We start from the raw sequence: 21,381 nt of genomic DNA on the forward strand, positions 1-21,381 counted from the left end.
CTCCCCCTCTCTGCTGCCCCCATACACCCCTCCAACTGCCAACCCTCTCTGGCATGGTCCTCAGTTGGTGCCCTCTGCAACCTATAGTTCTTCCCAACCTACAGCACCGGTGCCAGGGGTACTGATGAAGCTGTTACCTCTTATGGATGGGGGGGTGAGGGGGTGGCAACACACAATAGTTTGAATAAGTGGGCCTATGTTTATTTCTGTTTTCATAATGAAAGTGTGTGTTTGCATCTGTATGTTTGTGTCTGTGTTTTGGGAGGGGCCCCTGAGCGCAGCACCAGCTGGGGGATTATCCTGCTGAGCAGGCCCAGGGGAGAGGGGCCGAGGTAGGGGATAAGGGCGCTGTGGAAGGGGCAGCCTGGTTTAAGGGGCTTAGGTCAATTAACCCTGCTGGACACTTTGACTTAGGAACCTAACCAGCACCCTAATGGCTTATGCCCCACAGATCTCACTCTGCACTAAACATTCTCTTTATCAGTATTGGATTATTACATTGTAGTTGCAGTTGTCCTTTACTCCAGGTTACTTTGTGAGCAAAGTTATGAAACATACTCTTTGGAAGCACAGCAAAGATACAATGACCACAAAGACCATTTCACCATAGACCCCTTATTTAAAAAGTTACTAAGGTTCACCACCAGAGCAAAGAAATGGGCTCTACAGTGTAAGTTTGCCCTCCTCAGTTGTTTTACTTATTATGACAAGGCCTTAGCAGGGGTCTGGCCGGGACAGATATTCCATTACAACAAGTTTCATAACTATTCCAGAAAGCCCACCCTAAACAAACTGATTGGAGTAAACACTGTCACACTCATTTCAGTATGGTGTGCTTGACAGAGCTTTAGTTCAGTGCTTCTTTAGGGTCAGTCAGTAGTAATGAGACAGTCTGAATTCTACCAGAGGGGTACTACAAAGCAGGATCAAATAGTTAGCCAGCTAACTTGCCTAAATATTCTGACCATAACTTTTAATTTTTTAGAAAGATAAGTTTGAAATGGGAATGATCCAGTTTACTCAACAATGATAAAAACATATTTAAGTTTAGCTTTCTTAATGAACCATAACATTTGCAGTTATTTCAGGTTGTTTATCAAAGTTAGCTGGCTAACTCATTGATCCTGCTTTGTAGTATACACCTCTGTAGTGTTATCCCCATCATTCCGGTTTTTCAATTAGGTTAATATAGTGTCCATGTAGCCTGTACATTCCTGGGTTCTTTTGTTAACTCACTAAACTATAGTTCAGTATGGAGAGTCCAGAGAACGAGGGAGGGGGGAGAGGGAAAGAGAAACAGAGAGAAGAAATTGAGAGAGCGAGAGGGAGGGAGGGAGGGAGGGAGGGAGGGAGGGAGGGAGAAACAGAGAAAGACAATAGGGAGTGAGAGACGGAGAGAGAAACAGTGAGATAAAAGAGACAGACAATAGGGCCTAGGCTGTCAATGTAAACAAGAATTTGTTCTTAACTGACTTGCCTAGTTAAATAAAATAAAAAAAATAGGGAGGGAGTGTGAGGGTCATTACCTGTTGTTTGTGTATGGATGTTGATCTGTGTGTGGTCAGTTTGCCCCATGGCCTCTGAATAGATAGATTGTCTCATGTGTTTGTTTGGTGTGTGTATTTTAGTTCTCGGTCATGTGTGTGCGTTCGTGTTGTGTGTGTACATGTATGGTTAACTGGCCAACTCATTTACGGGAAGCTCATTGGTACGTCAGGGGGCTCAGAGGAAGAGAGGGTGACTGGCTGGATGGAGATCGTTACTCACTCAGGGTTTTTCTGCACAGAAAAATAATGGGGGGGCTGCCTAAGCATTTTTTTTATCCAAACAGTAAATCAGAATGGGAAAACATTTGCTGTTTTAAGTTTACACTGAAAACGTTATCTCAGCCACATGGCTAAATGTGTAGAATTGCAGTAAATTTGCTTTAAAGCTAAATATTGTCACTGTGGTGAACAGGAGGACCAAATACAACCAGGCAAATCATGCTTCATACTGACTAACAATGTCAATAGCCTTAATTGGCAATTGGCAGCACAGATTGCCTCTGGAGGAACACAAACAATGATTGAGACTCGTCCGTTTCTTGTGATGAGACATTTGTAGAGCTAGGAGTTATTCCCTGACCCCATGTCCTGACCAGTTCTCAAACATCTAGCCTGATCATTTCCTTGAGTGTTTCGAAGTGTAATTGCCTAAATAACCCTGATATGATCTCCTCCTTGATGTTTTTTTATTTTTATTTTTTATTTCACCTTTATTTAACCAGGTAGGCTAGTTGAGAACAAGTTCTCATTTGCAACTGCGACCTGGCCAAGATAAAGCATAGCAGTGTGAACAGACAACACAGAGTTACACATGGAGTAAACAATAAACAAGTCAATAACATGGTAGAAAAAAGAGAATCTATATACAATGTGTGCAAAAGGCATGAGGTAGGCAATAAATCGAATAATTACAATTTAGCAGATTAACACTGGAGTGATAAATCATCAGATGAACATGTGCAAGAAGAGATACTGGTGTGCAAAAGAGCAGAAAAGTAAATAAATAAAAGCAGTATGGGGGGTGAGGTAGGTAAATTGGGTGGGTAGTTTACAGATGGACTATGTACAGCTGCAGCGATCGGTTAGCTGCACGGATAGCAGATTTTTAAAGTTGTTGAGGGAGATAAAAGTCTCCAACTTCAGAGATTTTTGCAATTCGTTCCAGTCGCAGGCAGCAGAGAACTGGAAGGAAAGGCGTCCAAATGAGGTTTTAGCTTTAGGGATGATCAGTGAGATACACCTGCTGGAGCGCGTGCTGCGGGTGGGTGTAGCCATCGTGACCAGTGAACTGAGATAAGGCGGCACTTTACCTAGCATAGCCTTGTAGATGACCTGGAGCCAGTGGGTCTGACGACGAACATGTAGCGAGGGCCAGCCGACTAGGGCATACAGGTCGCAGTGGTGGGTCGTATAAGGTGCTTTAGTAACAAAACGAATGGCACTGTGATAAACTGCGTCCAGTTTGCTGAGTAGAGTGTTGGAAGCTATTTTGTAGATGACATCGCCGAAGTCGAGGATCGGTAGGATAGTCAGTTTTACTAGGGTAAGTTTGGCGGCGTGAGTGAAGGAGGCTTTGTTGCGGAATAGAAAGCCGATTCTTGATTTGATTTTGGATTGGAGATGTTTGATATGAGTCTGGAAGGAGAGTTTGCAGTCTAGCCAGACACCTAGGTACTTATAGATGTCCACATATTCTAGGTCGGAACCGTCCAGGGTGGTGATGCTAGACGGGCGTGCGGGTGCAGGCAGCGAACGGTTGAAAAGCATGCATTTGGTTTTACTAGCGTTTAAGAGCAGTTGGAGGCCACGGAAGGAGTGTTGTATGGCATTGAAGCTCGTTTGGAGGTTAGATAGCACAGTGTCCAAGGAAGGGCCGGAAGTATATAGAATGGTGTCGTCTGCGTAGAGGTGGATCAGGGAATCGCCCGCAGCAAGAGCAACATCATTGATGTATACAGAGAAAAGAGTCGGCCCGAGAATTGAACCCTGTGGTACCCCCATAGAGACTGCCAGAGGACCGGACAACATGCCCTCCGATTTGACACACTGAACTCTGTCTGCAAAGTAGTTGGTGAACCAGGCAAGGCAGTCATTAGAAAAACCGAGGCTACAGAGTCTGCCGATAAGAATATGGTGATTGACAGAGTCGAAAGCCTTGGCCAGGTCGATGAAGACGGCTGCACAGTAATGTCTTTTATCGATGGCGGTTATGATGTCGTTTAGTACCTTGAGCGTGGCTGAGGTGCACCCGTGACCGGCTCGGAAACCGGATTGCACAGCGGAGAAGGTACGGTGGGATTCGAGATGGTCAGTGATCTGTTTGTTGACTTGGCTTTCGAAGACCTTAGATAGGCAGGGCAGGATGGATATAGGTCTGTAACAGTTTGGGTCCAGGGTGTCTCCCCCTTTGAAGAGGGGGATGACCGCGGCAGCTTTCCAATCCTTGGGGATCTCAGATGATACGAAGGAGAGGTTGAACAGGCTGGTAATAGGGGGTGCGACAATGGCGGCGGACAGTTTCAGGAATAGGGGGTCCAGATTGTCAAGCCCAGCTGATTTGTATGGGTCCAGGTTTTCCAGCTCTTTCAGAACATCTGCTATCTGGATTTGGGTAAAGGAGAAGCTGGGGAGGCTTGGGCGAGTAGCAGCGGGGGGGGCGGGGCTGTTGGCCAAGGTTGGAGTCGCCAGGAGGAAGGCATGGCCAGCCATTGAGAAATGCTTGTTGAAGTCTTCGATTATCACGGATTTATCGGTGGTGACCGTGTTACCTAGCCTCAGTGCAGTGGGCAGCTGGGAGGAGGTGCTCTTGTTCTCCATGGACTTTACAGTATCCCAGAACTTTTTGGAGTTAGAGCTACAGGATGCGAATTTCTGCTTGAAAAAGCTGGCCTTTGCTTTCCTGACTGACTGCGTGTATTGGTTCCTGACTTCCCTGAACAGTTGCATATCGCGGGGGCTCTTCGATGCTATTGCAGTTCGCCACAGGATGTTTTTGTGCTGGTCGAGGGCAGTCAGGTCAGGAGTGAACCAAGGGCTATATCTGTTTTTGGTTCTGCATTTTTTGAACGGAGCATGCTTGTCTAATATGGTGAGGAAGTAACATTTAAAGAATGACCAGGCATCCTCAACTGACGGGATGAGGTCAATATCCTTCCAGGGTACCCGGGCCAGGTCGATTAGAAAGGCTCTGTGTGTCTGTGTGTCTGACTAAGTGTCTTTGTCGATCCCCAACCTGGGTTCAAATACTATTTGAAATCTTTCACATACTTTGAACATTTGCTTCAGCTTGCCTGTAGACTGCCAGATGGGCAGAGTTTACAGTTTTGGTACTATTCTGTTAGTCCATTATTAAGCCAGGCAAGCTCAATCGAGCACAGATAAAGTATTTGAAAATGTCCATGGCGGTGTGTTTGAGATCCCAGTTTAATGTATTTCCCAGTCTGTTACTCCTCTGCCTTCTCCTCGGCCCTCTCCCTCGGCCCTGTTCTCAGCCCTGTCCTCAGCCTTCTCTTCGGCCCTGTTCTCAGCCCTGTCCTCGGCCCTGTCCTCAGCCCTCTCTTCGGCTCTGTCCTCGGCCCTCTCTTCGGCTCTGTCCTCGGCCATCACCTTGGCCTCTAGGTGCCATGCTGTTTGTTTTCATGGCTCCATAATCTAATTTCTGATCCGAGGTGCTTTATCCAAGTAGTATTAGCAACTCCCCACTGATGTGATCTAAGATTTCATAGCATTTGCGCGCACGCCGCTCTTCATATGACCACACTCAGCTGACATAGCTATCGCTTTCCTAGATAGTTGGACCTCCTTGGGCTGACGTCAAATGACCAGAATTTTGTTGTGGTTTTTGTTTCATCTTAATTTTACCAGGAAGTTTTTTGATGTTTGAACGTCTTGTTTGAGGGAGATCTGGCAAGTTTTTAGCATGGGAATAGCTTATCATACATAGTCACAGACAGTACATAACTATGGATACCAAGACAATTCAAAGTATCAAATACTTAGCAGCATAATCAATATTTGAAAGCAATCCTTTAAAGCATATCATATGGTCATTCACTGTTTACGATGGGTATTGCCTTCCTATGCTCTTGTTCTTGGCCTAACATTCTTCTAGCCAGCACTCCTTGACTCAACCTCACCTGACCTAAATGTTATGTATTTTACTTTCTCAGGATCACTCTCCCCTGTCTTGTCCTGTCATTGGCCCCTGGAAGACACCATCTACACCCCACCCCAACCCCCTTCTCCCTCCTGGGTCTACCCCCCCCCCCTGATCCCTCCAACCCCAGCCCTGTCCTGTGGTCCCCCCCCCTGCCCCCACCACGTCTGCGGAGTGGGTGCCAGCCCCCTCCCCTGGGGGCAGCAGTGAGGAGCTGAACGAGCCTCTGGACAAGGCTCTGGAGAACGATGCGGAGGGCGTGTGGAGCCCTGACATCGAACAGAGCTTCCATGAGGCCCTGTCCATCTACCCGCCCTGCGGACGCAGGAAGATTATCCTCTCCGACGAGGGAAAGATGTATGGTATGCCCAACCCTTTTCCCATCTATTCCCTGGTTTTATATGATGACTGGCTATATGCTGTCCCCTCAAATGTACATACACTCTTATGGACCCATGTCCCTTGAAATTGAAGATATGCCGGTATGCCAGTTATATCTGCCATGACCACTTTCCCTCACAAATAAGTCCTACATATGTATACACACACATTTACTTCACACACAGTTCCCCCCCCCCCCACACACACACACACACACACACACACACACAGTTCTGAGTTGTGGGTGATAAATGGCAGTATCCCAGAGTACACACATAGTTCCACACACCACTCACTACCACCACCACTCACAGCACTCTGGTTCACACACCATGCTGGGTTTCTGCCCAGCTGTCCCTCCCCTCCGTCCACGTGGCTGAGTAGCGTGTGATGGCACCATGGATGTCACACACCTCTCCATGCTGCTACTCACGTTCTGATTGATACTTGACATAATCTGCTCACCTTCCCTCTCTCCCTCAGCCATTTCTGTACTATACTAGTATTCATTGAAATTTTTGTAATTTAGCAGATGATTTTATCCAGAGCGACTTACAGGAGCAATTAGGGTTAAGTGCCTTGATTCGAACCAGCGACCTTTCGATTACTGGCCCAACACTCTTAACCGCTACGTTACCTACGGCACTATTCGATTACATAACTATGGTGAGGGCATGTTGTTTACCCCGTTTTGCCATATCTCATTATCAATCATACATTTATGTCAGACATACATTACTTAATTTCTTGTTGGCCTTCATACCTATGTTACGTCATTGGCTTTTAAGTGTTGCAGTCCAATTAACATTTTGGAATAAAAAAGTTATATGCCATGATAAGGGAAAATATTTAGATAAGCAATGTGTTTCGGACATACTATCACATTTCAGGTAGGACCCAAATGCAGACTGTGTCGAAGTAACAGTGTTTATTACAGCAACAGGGGCAGGCAAACGACAGGTCAAGGCAGGCAGGGGTCAATATTCCAGAGTAGTGGGGCAAACGTACAGGTAGGCAGGCAGGCTCAGGGTCAGGTCAGGCAGAGGCCGGTAAATCCAGAGTAGTGGGGCAAAGGTACAGGACAGCAGTCAGGGTCAGGGTGGGCAGAAAAGGTCAAAACATGGAAAAACAGGAACAATCAAGAGACAGGAACAGAGGGCAGAATGATGGTAGGCTTCACGAAACAAAACAAACTGGCCACAGACAAACAGAGAACACAGGTATAAATACACAGGGGATAATGGGGAAGATGGGCGACACCTGGAGGGGGGTGGAGACGAGCACAAAGACAGGTGAAACAGATCAGGGCGTGACACATACGCAATGTAGAAGGATTGTTTTGTCTACCATAGAATGCTGTTAGTACTATAGAGTGCGTATAGACCCTTCAGAAAGCCATAAAGGGACCTGGGAAAAGAAAGTTGGAGGAATATGTTTCATGATTAACAACTCATGGTGTGATTGTGGTAACGTACATGAAGTCCTTTTGTTCTCCCGATCTGGAATATCTCACCATCAAATGCTGACCGCATTACCTCCCGAGCGAATTGTCTTCGGTCATCACCAATGCAGTGTTCTCTATCTTCCCCCCCAAGCCAACAACGCTACGGCTCTCAAGGAACCCTACTGGACTTCGTGCAAATTGGAAACCGCAAATCCTGCGGCCGCATTTATTGTAACTGGAGACCATTTCCTGCAGTCAAATAACCCAAATCGCCCTCTTTTGGCCTCATGGGTGGAATGTTAAAACATTTTTTTTTTTTAAACATGAAAATCCGGTGATCTATGTTTTGTTATTTTTCAGTTTAGTGCCTTTATCAGTCGCACTGTTGGATGCAATATTTTGCAGTCGCAGGTTTGACTCCGCGAGTGCTGCTTGTGTTCTCCGTAACAGGTCGATGGCCTCTGTGTCTGTGGGCAGAGACTTGAGCCCATCATCCACATAGAAATGTCTCTCCACGAACTGTCAAGTGTCTGCTGCGTGATCTTGCTCACCTTCTTGAGTGGCTCGCCTGAGCCCGTAGACGGTGACGGCAGGAGATGGGCTGTTGCCGAAGTTGTGGACCTTCATCCTATACTCAATTATGTTTTTGTGATGTCATTGTCTCTGTACCATAAGATTCTCAGGTAGTTTCTGTGATCTTCTCTCACAACGAAACAATAAAGCATCTGTTGGATATCTGCTGTTATTATTACATGTTTTTTCCTGAAGCGGATGAGAACTCCCAGAAGACTATTGTTTAGGTCTGGGCCTGTGAGCAGCATGTTGTTGGAGAGACCATACTGCTGTGCATTGGAGTCGAAAACTACCCTGATCTAACCCGGCTGATAGACCCCGAAGGTCGGGGTTGGTCCACAGAGTGAAGGAAAGGCAGCCAACAATAAGCTGTTGGAAAAGCATTCCAGGTGAAGCTGGTTGAGAGAATGCCAAGAGTGTGGAAAGCTGTCATCAAGGTGGCTACTTTGGGGGGGTGGCTACTTTGAAGAATCTAAAATATATTTTGATTTATTTAACACTTTTTTGGTTACTACATGATTCCATGTGTTATTTCATAGTTTTGATGTCTTCACTATTATTCTATTATAATAATTAAAAAAATAATAAGAAAAACCCTTGAATGAGTAGGTGTGTCCAAACTTTTGACTGGTATTGTATATATATATATACACACAGTACCTTTGGAAAGTATTCAGACTCCTTGACTTTTTCTACATTTTGTTTCGTTACAGCATTATTCTAAAATGGATTAAATCAAAACAAATTCCTTAGCAATCTACACACAATACCCCATAATACCAAGAACCCAATGGTCACTCTGACAGAGCTCCTCTGTGGAGATGGGAGAACCTTCCAGAAGGACAACCATCTCTGCAGCACTCCACCAATCAGGCCTTTATGGTAGAGTGGCCAGACGGAAGCCACTCTTCAGTAAAAGGCACATGACAGCCCTGTTGGAGTTTGCCAAAAGGCACCTCAAGACTCTCAGACCATGAGAAACAAGATTCTCTGGTCTGATGAAACCAAGATTGAACTCTTTCTCCTGAATGCCAAGCATCACGTCTGGAGGAAACCTGGTACCATCCCTACGGTGAAGCATGGGGGTGGTAGCATCATGCTTTGGGGATATTTTTCAGTGTCAGGAATTGGGAGACTGGTCAGGATCGAGGCAAAGATGAACAGAGCAAAGTACAGAGATCCTTGATGAAAACCTGCTCCAGAGCACTCAGGACCTCAGACTGGGGAAACAGGATAACGACCCTAAGCACACAGCCATTACAACACAGTAGTGGATTTGGGTCTAGTGTCTGAATGTCCTTGAGGGACCCAGCCAGAGCCCGGACTTGAACCAGATCGAACACTTCTGGAGAGACCTGAAAATAGCTGTGCTGCGACGCTCCCCATTCAACCTGACAGAGCTTGAGAGGATCTGCAGAGAAGGGAGGAACTCCCCAAATACTTGTCGTGTCACACCCAAGAAAACTTGATGCTGTAATCACTGCCAAAGGTGCTTCAACAAAGTACTGAGTAAAGGGTCTGACTACTTATGTAAATGTGTACTTTTTCATTTTTATAAATTTGTAAAAAGGCCCCTTGACTTTTTCCACATTTTGGACTCTGACATTGCTCGTTTTGATGTTTCTTACATATTGGATAACATCTGCAAAATGCCCCTCTCCCCACTGGTGTGATTAATATATCTGAGGGTTTAGATTTTAATAAGGTAGTTACCTCATACAAGTACTTGGGAGAATGGCTAGATGGTACACTGTCCTTGTCTCAGCACATTCTCAAAGCTGCAGGTTGAAGTTAAATCTAGACTTGGTTTCCTCCATCATAATCGCTCCTCTTTCACCCCAGCTACCAAACTAACCTTGATTCAGATGACCATCCTACCCATGCTAGATTATGAAGATGTAAATTATAGATTGGCAGGTAAGGGTGCTCTCATGCGGCTGGATGTTCTTTCCATTTGGCCATCAGATTTGCCACCAATGCCACCAATTAGGACACATCACTGCACTCTACACTCCTCTGTAAACTGCCCATCTTTGTATACCTGGCACAAGACCCACTGGTTGATGCTAATTTATAAAACCCTCTTAGGCCTCACTCCCCCCTATCTGAGATACCTACTGCAGCCCTCGTCCTCCACATACAACACCCATTCTGCCAGTCACATTCTGTTGAAGGTCCCCAAAGCACACACATCCCTGGGTCGCTCCTCTTTTCGCTGCAGCTAGCGACTGGAAGGAGCTGCAACAAACACTAACTGGACAGTTTATTTATTTTGTATTTTTAACCCCTTTTTGATCTTGTCTAGTCGCTGTCTTGGGAGAGGCTAAGGTGGAGTAATGTGTCCTCCGAAACATAACCCACCTAACCGCGCTCCTTAACACCCGCCACCTTAACCCAGACTCACCAATGTGTCAGAGGAAACACCATTCAACTGACGACCGGAGTCAGCCCTCAGGCACCCGGCCTGCCACAAAGAGTCGCTAGTGTGCGATGAGCCAAGTAAAGCCCCACCGGCCAAATCCTATCCTAACCCGGTTGACGATGTGCCAATTGTGCTCTGTCCTATGGGACTCCCGGCCATGGCTGGTTGACACAGCCCGTAGAAACGCTTCTAGCACTGCGATGCAGTGCCTTAGACCGCTGCACCACTCAGGAGGCCCCAAACTGGATAGTTTTATCTCCATCTTTACATTCAAAGACTCAATCATGGTCACTCTTACTGACACTTGTGGCTGCTTTGCGTGATGAATTGTTGTTTCTACCTTTTTGCCCTTTGTGCTGTTGTCTGTGCCTAACAATGTTTGTACAAATTTTGTTCTGCTACCAGGTTGTGCTGCTGCCATATTGTTTCGCTACCGTGTTGTTGTCATGTTGTGTTGCTACCATGCTATGCTGTCATGTGTTGCTGCCATGCTGTGTTGTTGTCTTAGGTCTCTCTTTTTGTAGTGTTGTGGTGTCTATCTTGTCGTGATGTCTGTTTTGTCCTACATTTTTAATCCCAGCCCTCGTCCCAACAGGAGGCATTTTGCCTCTTGGTAGACTGTCATTGTAAATAAGAATTTGTTCTTAACTGACTTGCCTAGTTAAATAAAAAAAAATCTGTGTACGCAACCAATAAACTTTGATTTGATAGGACACACTAGGTCTTGCTGGTAGACGTCTGCTAACAGATGGCTTGCGATAACGATAGCTCGTCTGCTGGTGGTGGGAAAGCATTGGGTCCAAACGGAGCGGGTGGTTGTGTGCTTTTCAGAGGAGGTCTGTCATCTCCCCTCTCTGAGCCAGCTCCTTTAGCCATATGCTAGGCTATCTGGGCCCGGCGAGTTCAGAGCCGTCCCCTGATCAACTCTAACCCCTTATAAAGCCTGCAATAATGGGACAGAGGAGAGGGGGCAGGTGTCACATTCTGTTTTAGGGGAAGAGAGGCTGGGGAGGGAGGGGAGGGTGGTGAGAGCTGGGGGGGCGCACTGAGGTGCCCCTTCCTCCCCACGGGGGTCAGGGGCGGGTGATGCGTGCCAGGGAGCACGATGGGCCGTTAGGAATGGCATGCGCTTGGAACCGGGGTTCAAGGCAGCTCCGCTGTAACCCTATACCAGAATAGACGTTTACCCTTTGAGTGCTTGGAGTGAGGGGAGGGAAACAAATAAACACCAAGGTAGCGGCGGTGTCTTGTGCGGCTCCGGGGCATTCTGCACCTGTCCCTGGTGTGTATGTGTGTCTTTATGCCTGCCTCCTCTGTTCGCTGCTATTTCTGGGATTTATCATGCACCCCCCCCCCCCCCCCCCCCCCGCCACCCCCCCCCCCCCCCCGACAGTCTGTCAGTCTCTCAGTGGGTCTGACTACCTTTCAGCTAACCTCCAACTGCTCCCCAAGTTCACCACAGCCTCACGGCCAGACAAAATGTACTACATGAGAAAAGAGACAAGACTGAACCCGCTGCCCCCCACACCCCATAAACAGCTAAGCCCACCCCCCGCACTGACCCCCCACCCTGTTTATCAGCCCTGTCAGGGTCATTGACAGACCTTTCGACACATTGCTCCAACTCAACTCATTTCAACCTAAAGCTATGTTAATCTCATTTTAAATCTCGTTTTAAATTTAAGTATATCATTACATGAAGTGAGAGGAAAACCTATGGAAATACACTACCGGTCAAAGGTTTTAGAACACCTGCTCATTCAAGGGTTTTTCTTTATTTTGACTATTTTCTACATTGTAGAATAATAATGAAGACATCAAATAACACATATGGAATCATGTAGTAACCAAAAAAGTGTTAAACAAATCAAAATATATTTTATATTAGAGATTCTTCAAATATCCACCCTTTGATGACAGCTTTGCACGCACTTCCCATCCAACATGAGAGAGCTTGAGAGGATCTACAGAGCAGAATGGGAGAAGACTCGAGGCTGTAATCGCTGCAAAAGCTGCTTCAACAAAGTACCGAGTAAAGGATCTGAATGTCTAACAATCTGTTTTTGCTTAGTTATTATGGGATATGGTGTGTAGATTGATTAGGGGGGGAAACGATTTAATCCATTTTAGAATAAGGCTGTAACGTAACAAAATGTGGAAAAAGTCAAGTGGTCTGAATACTTTCCGAATGCACTGTATTGCATTTCCTGTCTACAACACTGAACAAGTGCCATTTCAGAGGCAACAATGCCATATTGAGATGGGGAACCGTTCATTTTGTAGTATGCGTGTAGATCCTCTTCATCCAATTGTAATTTCTTATATCGAGAGGAATGTTTTTGTCTCATATTTCCTCATGCAAAATGCCATGCATTTTTCTCATAATAGTCTGGCCGTCATGCTTATTACTCACTGCAGTTATTAGCTCGCCTATTAAGACAGTGTCACGGATATTGTGGAGGTTTTTGTGTGGCAGTCATTCGACATGCATTGCCAATGAAAACATTTCCTGGCTTCCATGGGTCCCGGTTGTGCTTTGCCCCATCTGACTAACGTCCGGCGTGTAAAGTAATGGATCCACCGGGTAGAAAGGCTTTTCAGAGCCGGGATAACAAATGATGTGTGTTATAGGGGAGGAGGGATGGACAGTTGGATAAGTGCTTTGCCACAAGGTATAGGATACCCATATAGGCCGTATATGAAAATAGCACATTTGATAGTGGAAATGTTGGTTGTTTATTTACAGTGATTGAATAATTAAGTGATAATGCCCAAGAAGCTCAGTTTTAACCAATCAGCATTCAGGATTAGACCCACCCGTTGGATAATCACTCATAACTCTTCTTGTAATCACTTTTATTATTTACATAATCAGAAAAAAGGCCCTAGTCTTATGCCTTATGCAAAAAATAACTGACATATTATAATATTTTATTCAGTCATCATGTTCTTTCACACCTGCTCTCCCACTATACCTCCTATAGTGAACGTCTGTTTTCTCTGGCCTTCATTGCAAGGGTTTTATTGCCGACAAACATCTTGACATGTTTGTCTCGTGTAGACGCCAACATGCCCTGCAAACAGAGAGCAGCAGTTTTTTTCTGTCAACCCTCATTAATAACAGTGTATGATGTAAAGGAAAGGCCCAATGGAAATAAATAATTATCCTCCTCACCCAGGTCCCAACTTTCCCAGTCAAGTGAGAGGTTCGCTGACAGAAGGCTGTGTGTAGCTAGTAGCCTTTTGGTAAAGTGCTCCTGTGTCATGTTTCTTTTGTAATTGCAGCTGAGACAGGACAGAGTTCTCAGTACGGTCACCATATCATTGCTGAGTCTCCAGAGTGAGTACTACTGCAGTGGGGTCACTGTTTGCTGTCTCCAGAGTGAGTACTACTGCAGTGGGGTCACTGTTTGCTGTCTCCAGAGTGAGTACTACTGCAGTGGGGTCACGGTGTTGTCTCCAGAGTGAGTACTACTGCAGTGGGGTGTCCTATCGCATGTGAGAGTAAAGGTCAAGACAGGGGCTAGGGCTACAGAGCCAGGGGTTAGGTTCAGACTCAGGACCTCCCCCATGTGACTGCTGTGCTGTACCCCCTGCACCGCTCCAGCCTCATCCTCAGGTGTCGCCACTACCCACTCACTACCCAGCAAACCCCTGACCTGGCCATGCCTTCAAGTACTCTCTCTGGAGACAGCAAACAGTGACCCCACTGCAGTAGTACTCTACTGCAGTAGAGTACTACTGTTGTCTCCAGAGTGAGTACTACTACAGTGGGGTCACTGTTTGCTGTCTCCAGAGTGAGTACTACTGCAGTGGGGTCACTGTTTGCTGTCTCCAGAGTGAGTACTACTGCAGTGGGGTCACTGTTTGCTGTCTCCAGAGAGAGTACTACTGCAGTGGGGTCACTGTTTGCTGTCTCCAGAGAGAGTACTTGAAGGCATGGCCAGGTCAGGGGTTTGCTGGGTAGTGAGTGGGTAGTGGCGACACCTGAGGATGAGGCTGGAGCGGTGCAGGGGGCACAGCACAGCAGTCACATGGGGGAGGTCCTGAGTCTGAACCTAACCCCTGGCTCTGTAGCCCTAGCCCCTGTCTTGACCTTTACTCTCACATGCGATAGGATCCTCCCAGGGACTTTGAGGAATCATCACTGCATTTCCACTAAGGTGCCTCCAGAATTCAGACATGGCTGTCTGCTTGGCTCTGACATGCATCTCACCTCTGTCTAAGGCCCTGATCGAATGCTCTCTCATTACGTATCCCAAGATCTGACATGACTGGATAGATACAGTTGAAGTTGGAAGTTTACATACACTAAGGTTGGAGTCATTAAAACTTGTTTTTCAACCACTCCACAAATTTCTTGTTAACAAACTATAGTTTTGGCAAGTCGGTTAGGACATCTGCTTCAAATCAAATTTTAATTGTCACATACACATGGTTTGCAGATGTTAATGCGAGTGTAGCGAAATGCTTGTGCTTCTAGTTCCGACAATGAAGTAATAACCAACAAGTAATCTAACCTAACAATTCCACAACTACTACCTTATACACACACAAGTGTAAAGGGATAAAGAATATGTACATAAAGATATATGACTGAGTGATGGTACAGAACGGCATAGGCAAGATGCAGTAGATGGTATAGAGTACAGCACATACATATGAGATGAGTAATGTAGGGTATATAAACATAAAGTGGCATAGTTTAAAGTGGCTAGTGATACATGTATTACATAAAGATGGCAAGATGCAGTAGATGATATAGATTACAGTATATACACTGCTCAAAAAAATAAAAGGGAACACTTAAACAACACAATGTAACTCCAAGTCAATCACACTTCTGTGAAATCAAACTGTCCACTTAGGAAGCAACACTGATTGACAATAAATTTCACATGCTGTTGTGCAAATGGAATAGACAAAAGGTGGAAATTATAGGCAATTAGCAAGACACCCCCCAAAACAGAAGTGATTCTGCAGGTGGTGACCACAGACCACTTCTCAGTTCCTATGCTTCCTGGCTGATGTTTTGGTCACTTTTGAATGCTGGCGGTGCTCTCACTCTAGTGGTAGCATGAGACGGAGTCTACAACCCACACAAGTGGCTCAGGTAGTGCAGTTCATCCAGGATGGCACATCAATGCGAACTGTGGCAAAAAGGTTTGCTGTGTCTGTCAGCGTAGTGTCCAGAGCATGCAGGCGCTACCAGGAGACAGGCCAGTACATCAGGAGACGTGGAGGAAGCCGTAGGAGGGCAACAACCCAGCAGCAGGACCGCTACCTCCGCCTTAGTGCAAGGAGGTGCACTGCCAGAGCCCTGCAAAATGACCTCCAGCAGGCCACAAATGTGCATGTGTCAGCATATGGTCTCACAAGGGGTCTGAGGATCTCATCTCGGTACCTAATGGCAGTCAGGCTACCTCTGGCGAGCACATGGAGGGCTGTGCGGCCCCACAAAGAAATGCCACCCCACACCATGACTGACCCATCGCCAAACCGGTTATGCTGGAGGATATTGCAGGCAGCAGAACGTTCTCCACGGCGTCTCCAGACTCTGTCACGTCTGTCACATGTGCTCATGTGCTCAGTGTGAACCTGCTTTCATCTGTGAAGAGCACAGGGCACCAGTGGCGAATTTGCCAATCTTGGTGTTCTCTAGCAAATGCCAAGCGTCCTGCACGGTGTTGGGCTGTAAGCACAACTCCCACCTGTGGACGTCGGGCCCTCATACCACCCTCATGGAGTCTGTTTCTGACCGTTTGAGCAGACACATGCACATTTGTGGCCTGCTGGAGGTCATTTTGCAGGGCGCTGGCAGTGCACCTCCTTGCACTAAGGCGGAGGTAGCGGTCCTGCTGCTGGGTTGTTGCCCTCCTACGGCTTCCTCCACGTCTCCTGATGTACTGGCCTGTCTCCTGGTAGCGCCTGCATGCTCTGGACACTACGCTGACAGACACAGCAAACCTTTTTGCCACAGTTCGCATTGATGTGCCATCCTGGATGAACTGCACTACCTGAGCCACTTGTGTGGGTTGTAGACTCTGTCTCATGCTACCACTAGAGTGAGAGCACCGCCAGCATTCAAAAGTGACCAAAACATCAGCCAGGAAGCATAGGAACTGAGAAGTGGTCTGTGGTCACCACCTGCAGAATCACTTCTGTTTTGGGGGGTGTCTTGCTAATTGCCTATAATTTCCACCTTTTGTCTATTCCATTTGCACAACAGCATGTGAAATTTATTGTCAATCAGTGTTGCTTCCTAAGTGGACAGTTTGATTTCACAGAAGTGTGATTGACTTGGAGTTACATTGTGTTGTTTAAGTGTTCCCTTTATTTTTTTGATCATTGTACATATACATATGAGTAATGTAGGGTATGTAAACATTATATTAAGTGGCATTGTTTAAAGCGGCTAGTGATACATTTTTACATAATTTCCATCAATTCCCATTATTAAAGTGGCTGGAGTTGAGTCAGTATGTTGGCAGCGGCCACTAAATGTTAGTGATGGCTGTTTAACAGTCTGATGGCCTTGAGATTGAAAAACAGCTTCTGTCTCTCGGTCCCTGCTTTGATGCACCTGTACTGACCTCACCTTCTGGATGATAGCGGGGTGAACAGGCAGTGGCTCGGGTTGTTGTTGTCCTTGATGATCTTTATGGCCTTCCTGTGACATCGGGTGGTGTAGGTGTCCTGGAGGGCAGGTAGTTTGCCCCCGGTGATGCGTTGTGCAGACCTCACTACCCTCTGGAGAGCCTTACGGTTGTGGGCGGAGCAGTTGCCGTACCAGGCGGTGATACAGCCCAATAGGATGCTCTCGATTGTGCATCTGTAGAAGTTTGTGAGTGCTTTTGGTGACAAGCCAAATTTCTTCAGCCTCCTGAGGTTGAAGAGGCGCTGCTGCGCCTTCTTCACAACGCTGTCTGTGTGGGTGGACCAATTCAGTTTGTCTGTGATGTGTACACCGAGGAACTTAAAACTTTCCACCTTCTCCACTACTGTCCCATCGATGTGGATAGGGGGGTGCTCCCTCTGCTGTTTCCTGAAGTCCACAATCATCTCCTTTGTTTTGTTGACGTTGAGTGTGAGGTTATTTTCCTAACACACTCCGAGGGCCCTCACCTCCTCCCTGTAGGCCGTCTCGTCGTTGTTGGTAATCAAGCCTGCCACTGTAGTGTCGTCCGCAAACTTGATGATTGAGTTAGAGGCGTGCATGGCCACGCAGTCGTGGGTGAACAGGGAGTACAAGAGAGGGCTCAGAACGCACCCTTGTGGGGCCCCAGTGTTGAGGATCAGCAGGGTGGAGATGTTACCTACCCTCACCACCTGGGGTCGGCCCGTCAGGAAGTCCAGGACCCAGTCGCACAGGGCGGGGTCGAGACCCAGGGTCTCGAGCTTGATGACGAGTTTGGAGGGTACTATGGTGTTAAATGCTGAGCTGTAGTCGATGAACAGCATTCTCACATAGGTATTCCTCTTGTCCAGATGGGTTAGGGCAGTGTGCAGTGTGGTTGCGATTGCGTCGTCTGTGGACCTATTGGGTCGGTAAGCAATTTGGAGTGGGTCTAGGGTGTCAGGTAGGGTGGAGGTGATATGGTCCTTGACAAGTCTCTCAAAGCACTTCATGATGACGGAAGTGAGTGCTACGGGGCGGTAGTCTTTTAGCTCAGTTACCTTAGCTTTCTTGGGAACAGGAACAATGGTGGCCCTCTTGAAGCATGTGGGAACACCAGACTGGGATAAGGATTGATTGAATATGTCCTTAAACACACCAGCCAGCTGGTCTGCGCATGCTCTGAGGACGCGGCTGGGAATGCCGTCTGGGCCTGCAGCCTTGCGAGGGTTAACACGTTTAAATGTTTTACTCACCTCGGCTGCAGTGAAGGAGAGCCCGCAGGTTTTGGTAGCGGGCCGTGTCAGTGGCACTGTATTGTCCTCAAAGCGAGCAAAAAAGTTATTTAGTCTGTCTGGGAGCAAGACATCCTGGTCCGCGACGGGGCTGGTTTTCTTTTTGTAATCCGTGATTGACTGTAGACCCTGCCACATACCTCTTGCGTCTGAGCTGTTGAATTGCGACTCTACTTTGTCTCTATACTGGCACTTAACTTGTTTGATTGCCTTGCGGAGGGAATAGCTACACTGTTTGTATTCGGTCATGTTTCCGGTCACCTTGCCCTGGTTAAAAGCAGTGGTTCGCGCTTTCAGTTTCACGCGAATGCTGCCATCAATCCACGGTTTCTGGTTTGGGAATGTTTTAATCGTTGCTGTGGGTATGACATCGTCAATGCACTTTCTAATGAACTCGCTGACCGAATCAGCGTATTCGTCAATGTTGTTGTTGTACTGTTAGTGGAATTCAATTATTCCTCTAATGTACTCATTAATTAAATTCAATTTGTCTATTTATAAGAATTTGTAAGATACTTATTAACATAAAATAGACAGGATACAGTCTTATTAAAATTAGATAGAATTTATTCTCGGAGCACGCTCCCATTTGATCATAACCAACAGTTTATATACAAGATATGACGTCATAGTTTACAGAATAAATCTCCTCGTCCTGGCCTATATAAAATAGGTTCAAAAGTTCATTCCAACTTCTCAGCGCACACACATGACACACAATATAATCTATCTTCCTGAAGGCTCACTATAATATATTACCACTTTAGCAGACAACTCAAGATAATGGAAGACCTAAAAAGTTACCCACAGCCTTATCTAAACATCTCAGGGCTAAGTTGGGTCAGTTCAACCATAGTTTAACGACCCTTTCTGCTTATTTTATAACCCACAACACAAATCTCTTTTCACCAGGCGTGCAGAGTTCAATTAGTTATAGTTTTATCTAACGCTAGAATTTGTTTTAATGATTTATTAACAAAATTCCTAACATGGACGCAATGCGGAACATATCCCAATCCACGTGATCGAAGCAGTCTTGAAGCGTGGAATCAGATTGGTCGGACCAGCGTTGAACAGACCTGAGCGTGGGAGCTTGCTGTTTTAGTTTCTGTTTGTAGGCTGGAAGCAACAAAATGGAGTCGTGGTCAGCTTTTCCGAAAGGAGGGCGGGGGAGGGCCTTATATGCGTAGCGGAAGTTAGTATAACAATGATCCAAGGTTTTACCAGCCCTGGTAGCACAATCGATATGCTGATAGAATTTAGGGAGTTTTGTTTTCAGATTAGCCTTGTTAAAATCCCCAGCTACGATGAATGCAGCCTCAGGGTGTGTGGTTTCCAGTTTACATAGTTAGATAAAGTTCATTCAGGGCCATCGATGTGTCTGCTTGGGGGGGAATATATACGTCTGTGATTATAATCGAAGAGAATTCCCTTGGTAGATAATGCGGTCGACATTTGATTGTGAGGAATTCTAAATCAGGTGAACAGAATGACTTGAGTTCCTGTATGTTGTTATGATCACACCACGTCTCGTTAATCATAAGGCATACACCCCCACCCCTCTTCTTATCAGAAAGATGTTTGTTTCTGTCGGCGCGATGCGTGAAGAAACCAGCTGGCTCCACCGACTCCGTTAGCGTCTCTCGAGTGAGCCATGTTTCCGTGAAGCAAAGAACGTTACAGTCTCTGATGTCTCTCTGGAATGTTACCCTTGCTCGGATTTCATCAACCTTTTTGTCAAGAGACTGGACATTGGCGAGTAGTATGCTAGGGAGTGGAGCGCGCTGTGCCCGTCTCCGAAGCCTGACCAGAAGACCGCTTCGTTTTCCCCTTTTACGGCGTCGTTGTTTAGGGTCGCCGGCTGGGATCAGATCCATTGTACTGGGTGGAAGGCAAAACACAGGATCCGCTTCGGGAGAGTCATATTCCTGGTTGTAATGATGGTGAGTTGACGTTGCTCTTCTATTCAGTAGTTCCTCCCGACTGTATGTAATGAAACCTAAGATTACCTGGGGTACCAACGTAAGAAATAACACATAAAAAAACAAAATACTGCATAGTTTCCTAGGAACGCGAAGCGAGGCGGCCATCTCTGTCGGCGCCGGAAGTACCGCCGGAAGTACCTATGCTTTGTGCATGACACAAGTAATTTTCCCAACAATTATTTACAGACAATTTCATTTATAATTCACTGTATCACAATTCCAGTGGGTCAGAAGTTTAATACATACGCTAAGTTGACTGTGGCTTTAAACAGCTTGGAAAACTCCAGAAAATTATGTAATGGCTTTAGAAGCTTCTGATAGGCTAATTGACATCATTTGAGTCAATTGGAGGTGTACCTGTGGATGCATTTCAAGGCCTACCTTCAAACTCAGTGCCTCAAACTCAAACTTTGCTTGACATCATGGGAAAAATCTAAATAAATTAGCCAAGACCTCAGAAAGAAAATTGTAGACCTCCACAAGTCTGGTTCATCCTTGGGAGCAATTTCCAAACACCTGAAGGTACCAAGTTCATCTGTACAAACAATAGTACGCAAGTATTAACACCATGGGACCAAGCAGCAATCATACCGCTCAGGAAGGAGATGCATTCTGACTCCTAGAGATGAACGTACTTTGGTGCGAAAAGTGCAAATAAATCCCAGAACAACAGCAAAGGACCTTGTGAAAATGGAGGAAACAGGCACAAAAGTATCTATATCCACAGTAAAACGAGTCCTATATTGCAATAACCTGAAAGGCCGCTCAGCAAGGAAGAAGCCACTGCTTCAAAACCGCCATAAAAGCCAGACTACTGTTTGCAACTGCACATGGGGACAAAGATCGTACTTTTTGGAAAAATGTCCTCTGGTCTGATGAAACGAAAATAGAACCTTTTGGCCATAATGGCCATCGTTATATTTGGAGGGAAAGGGGTACGCTTGCAAGCCGAAGGACACCAT

The 21,381-nt window shown here is 46.3% G+C and overlaps 1 protein-coding gene across 1 annotated transcript in view; it reads left to right on the forward strand.

The window, feature by feature from the left end:
• Window positions 1–5,981: 5,981 nt before the first annotated feature.
• The window catches only part of LOC129855204 (transcriptional enhancer factor TEF-3-like), a 37,654-nt gene continuing 22,254 nt past the window's right edge, over window positions 5,982–21,381 (forward strand). Inside the window, exon 1 of the mRNA XM_055922619.1 lies at window positions 5,982–6,065. Coding sequence (XP_055778594.1) covers window positions 6,059–6,065 — 7 coding nt within the window. The 5' untranslated portion in view covers window positions 5,982–6,058. The remainder of the gene's footprint in view (window positions 6,066–21,381) is intronic.

The sequence above is a fragment of the Salvelinus fontinalis genome, chromosome 5, assembly GCF_029448725.1.
Source record: "Salvelinus fontinalis isolate EN_2023a chromosome 5, ASM2944872v1, whole genome shotgun sequence".
Taxonomy (NCBI): domain Eukaryota; kingdom Metazoa; phylum Chordata; class Actinopteri; order Salmoniformes; family Salmonidae; genus Salvelinus; species Salvelinus fontinalis.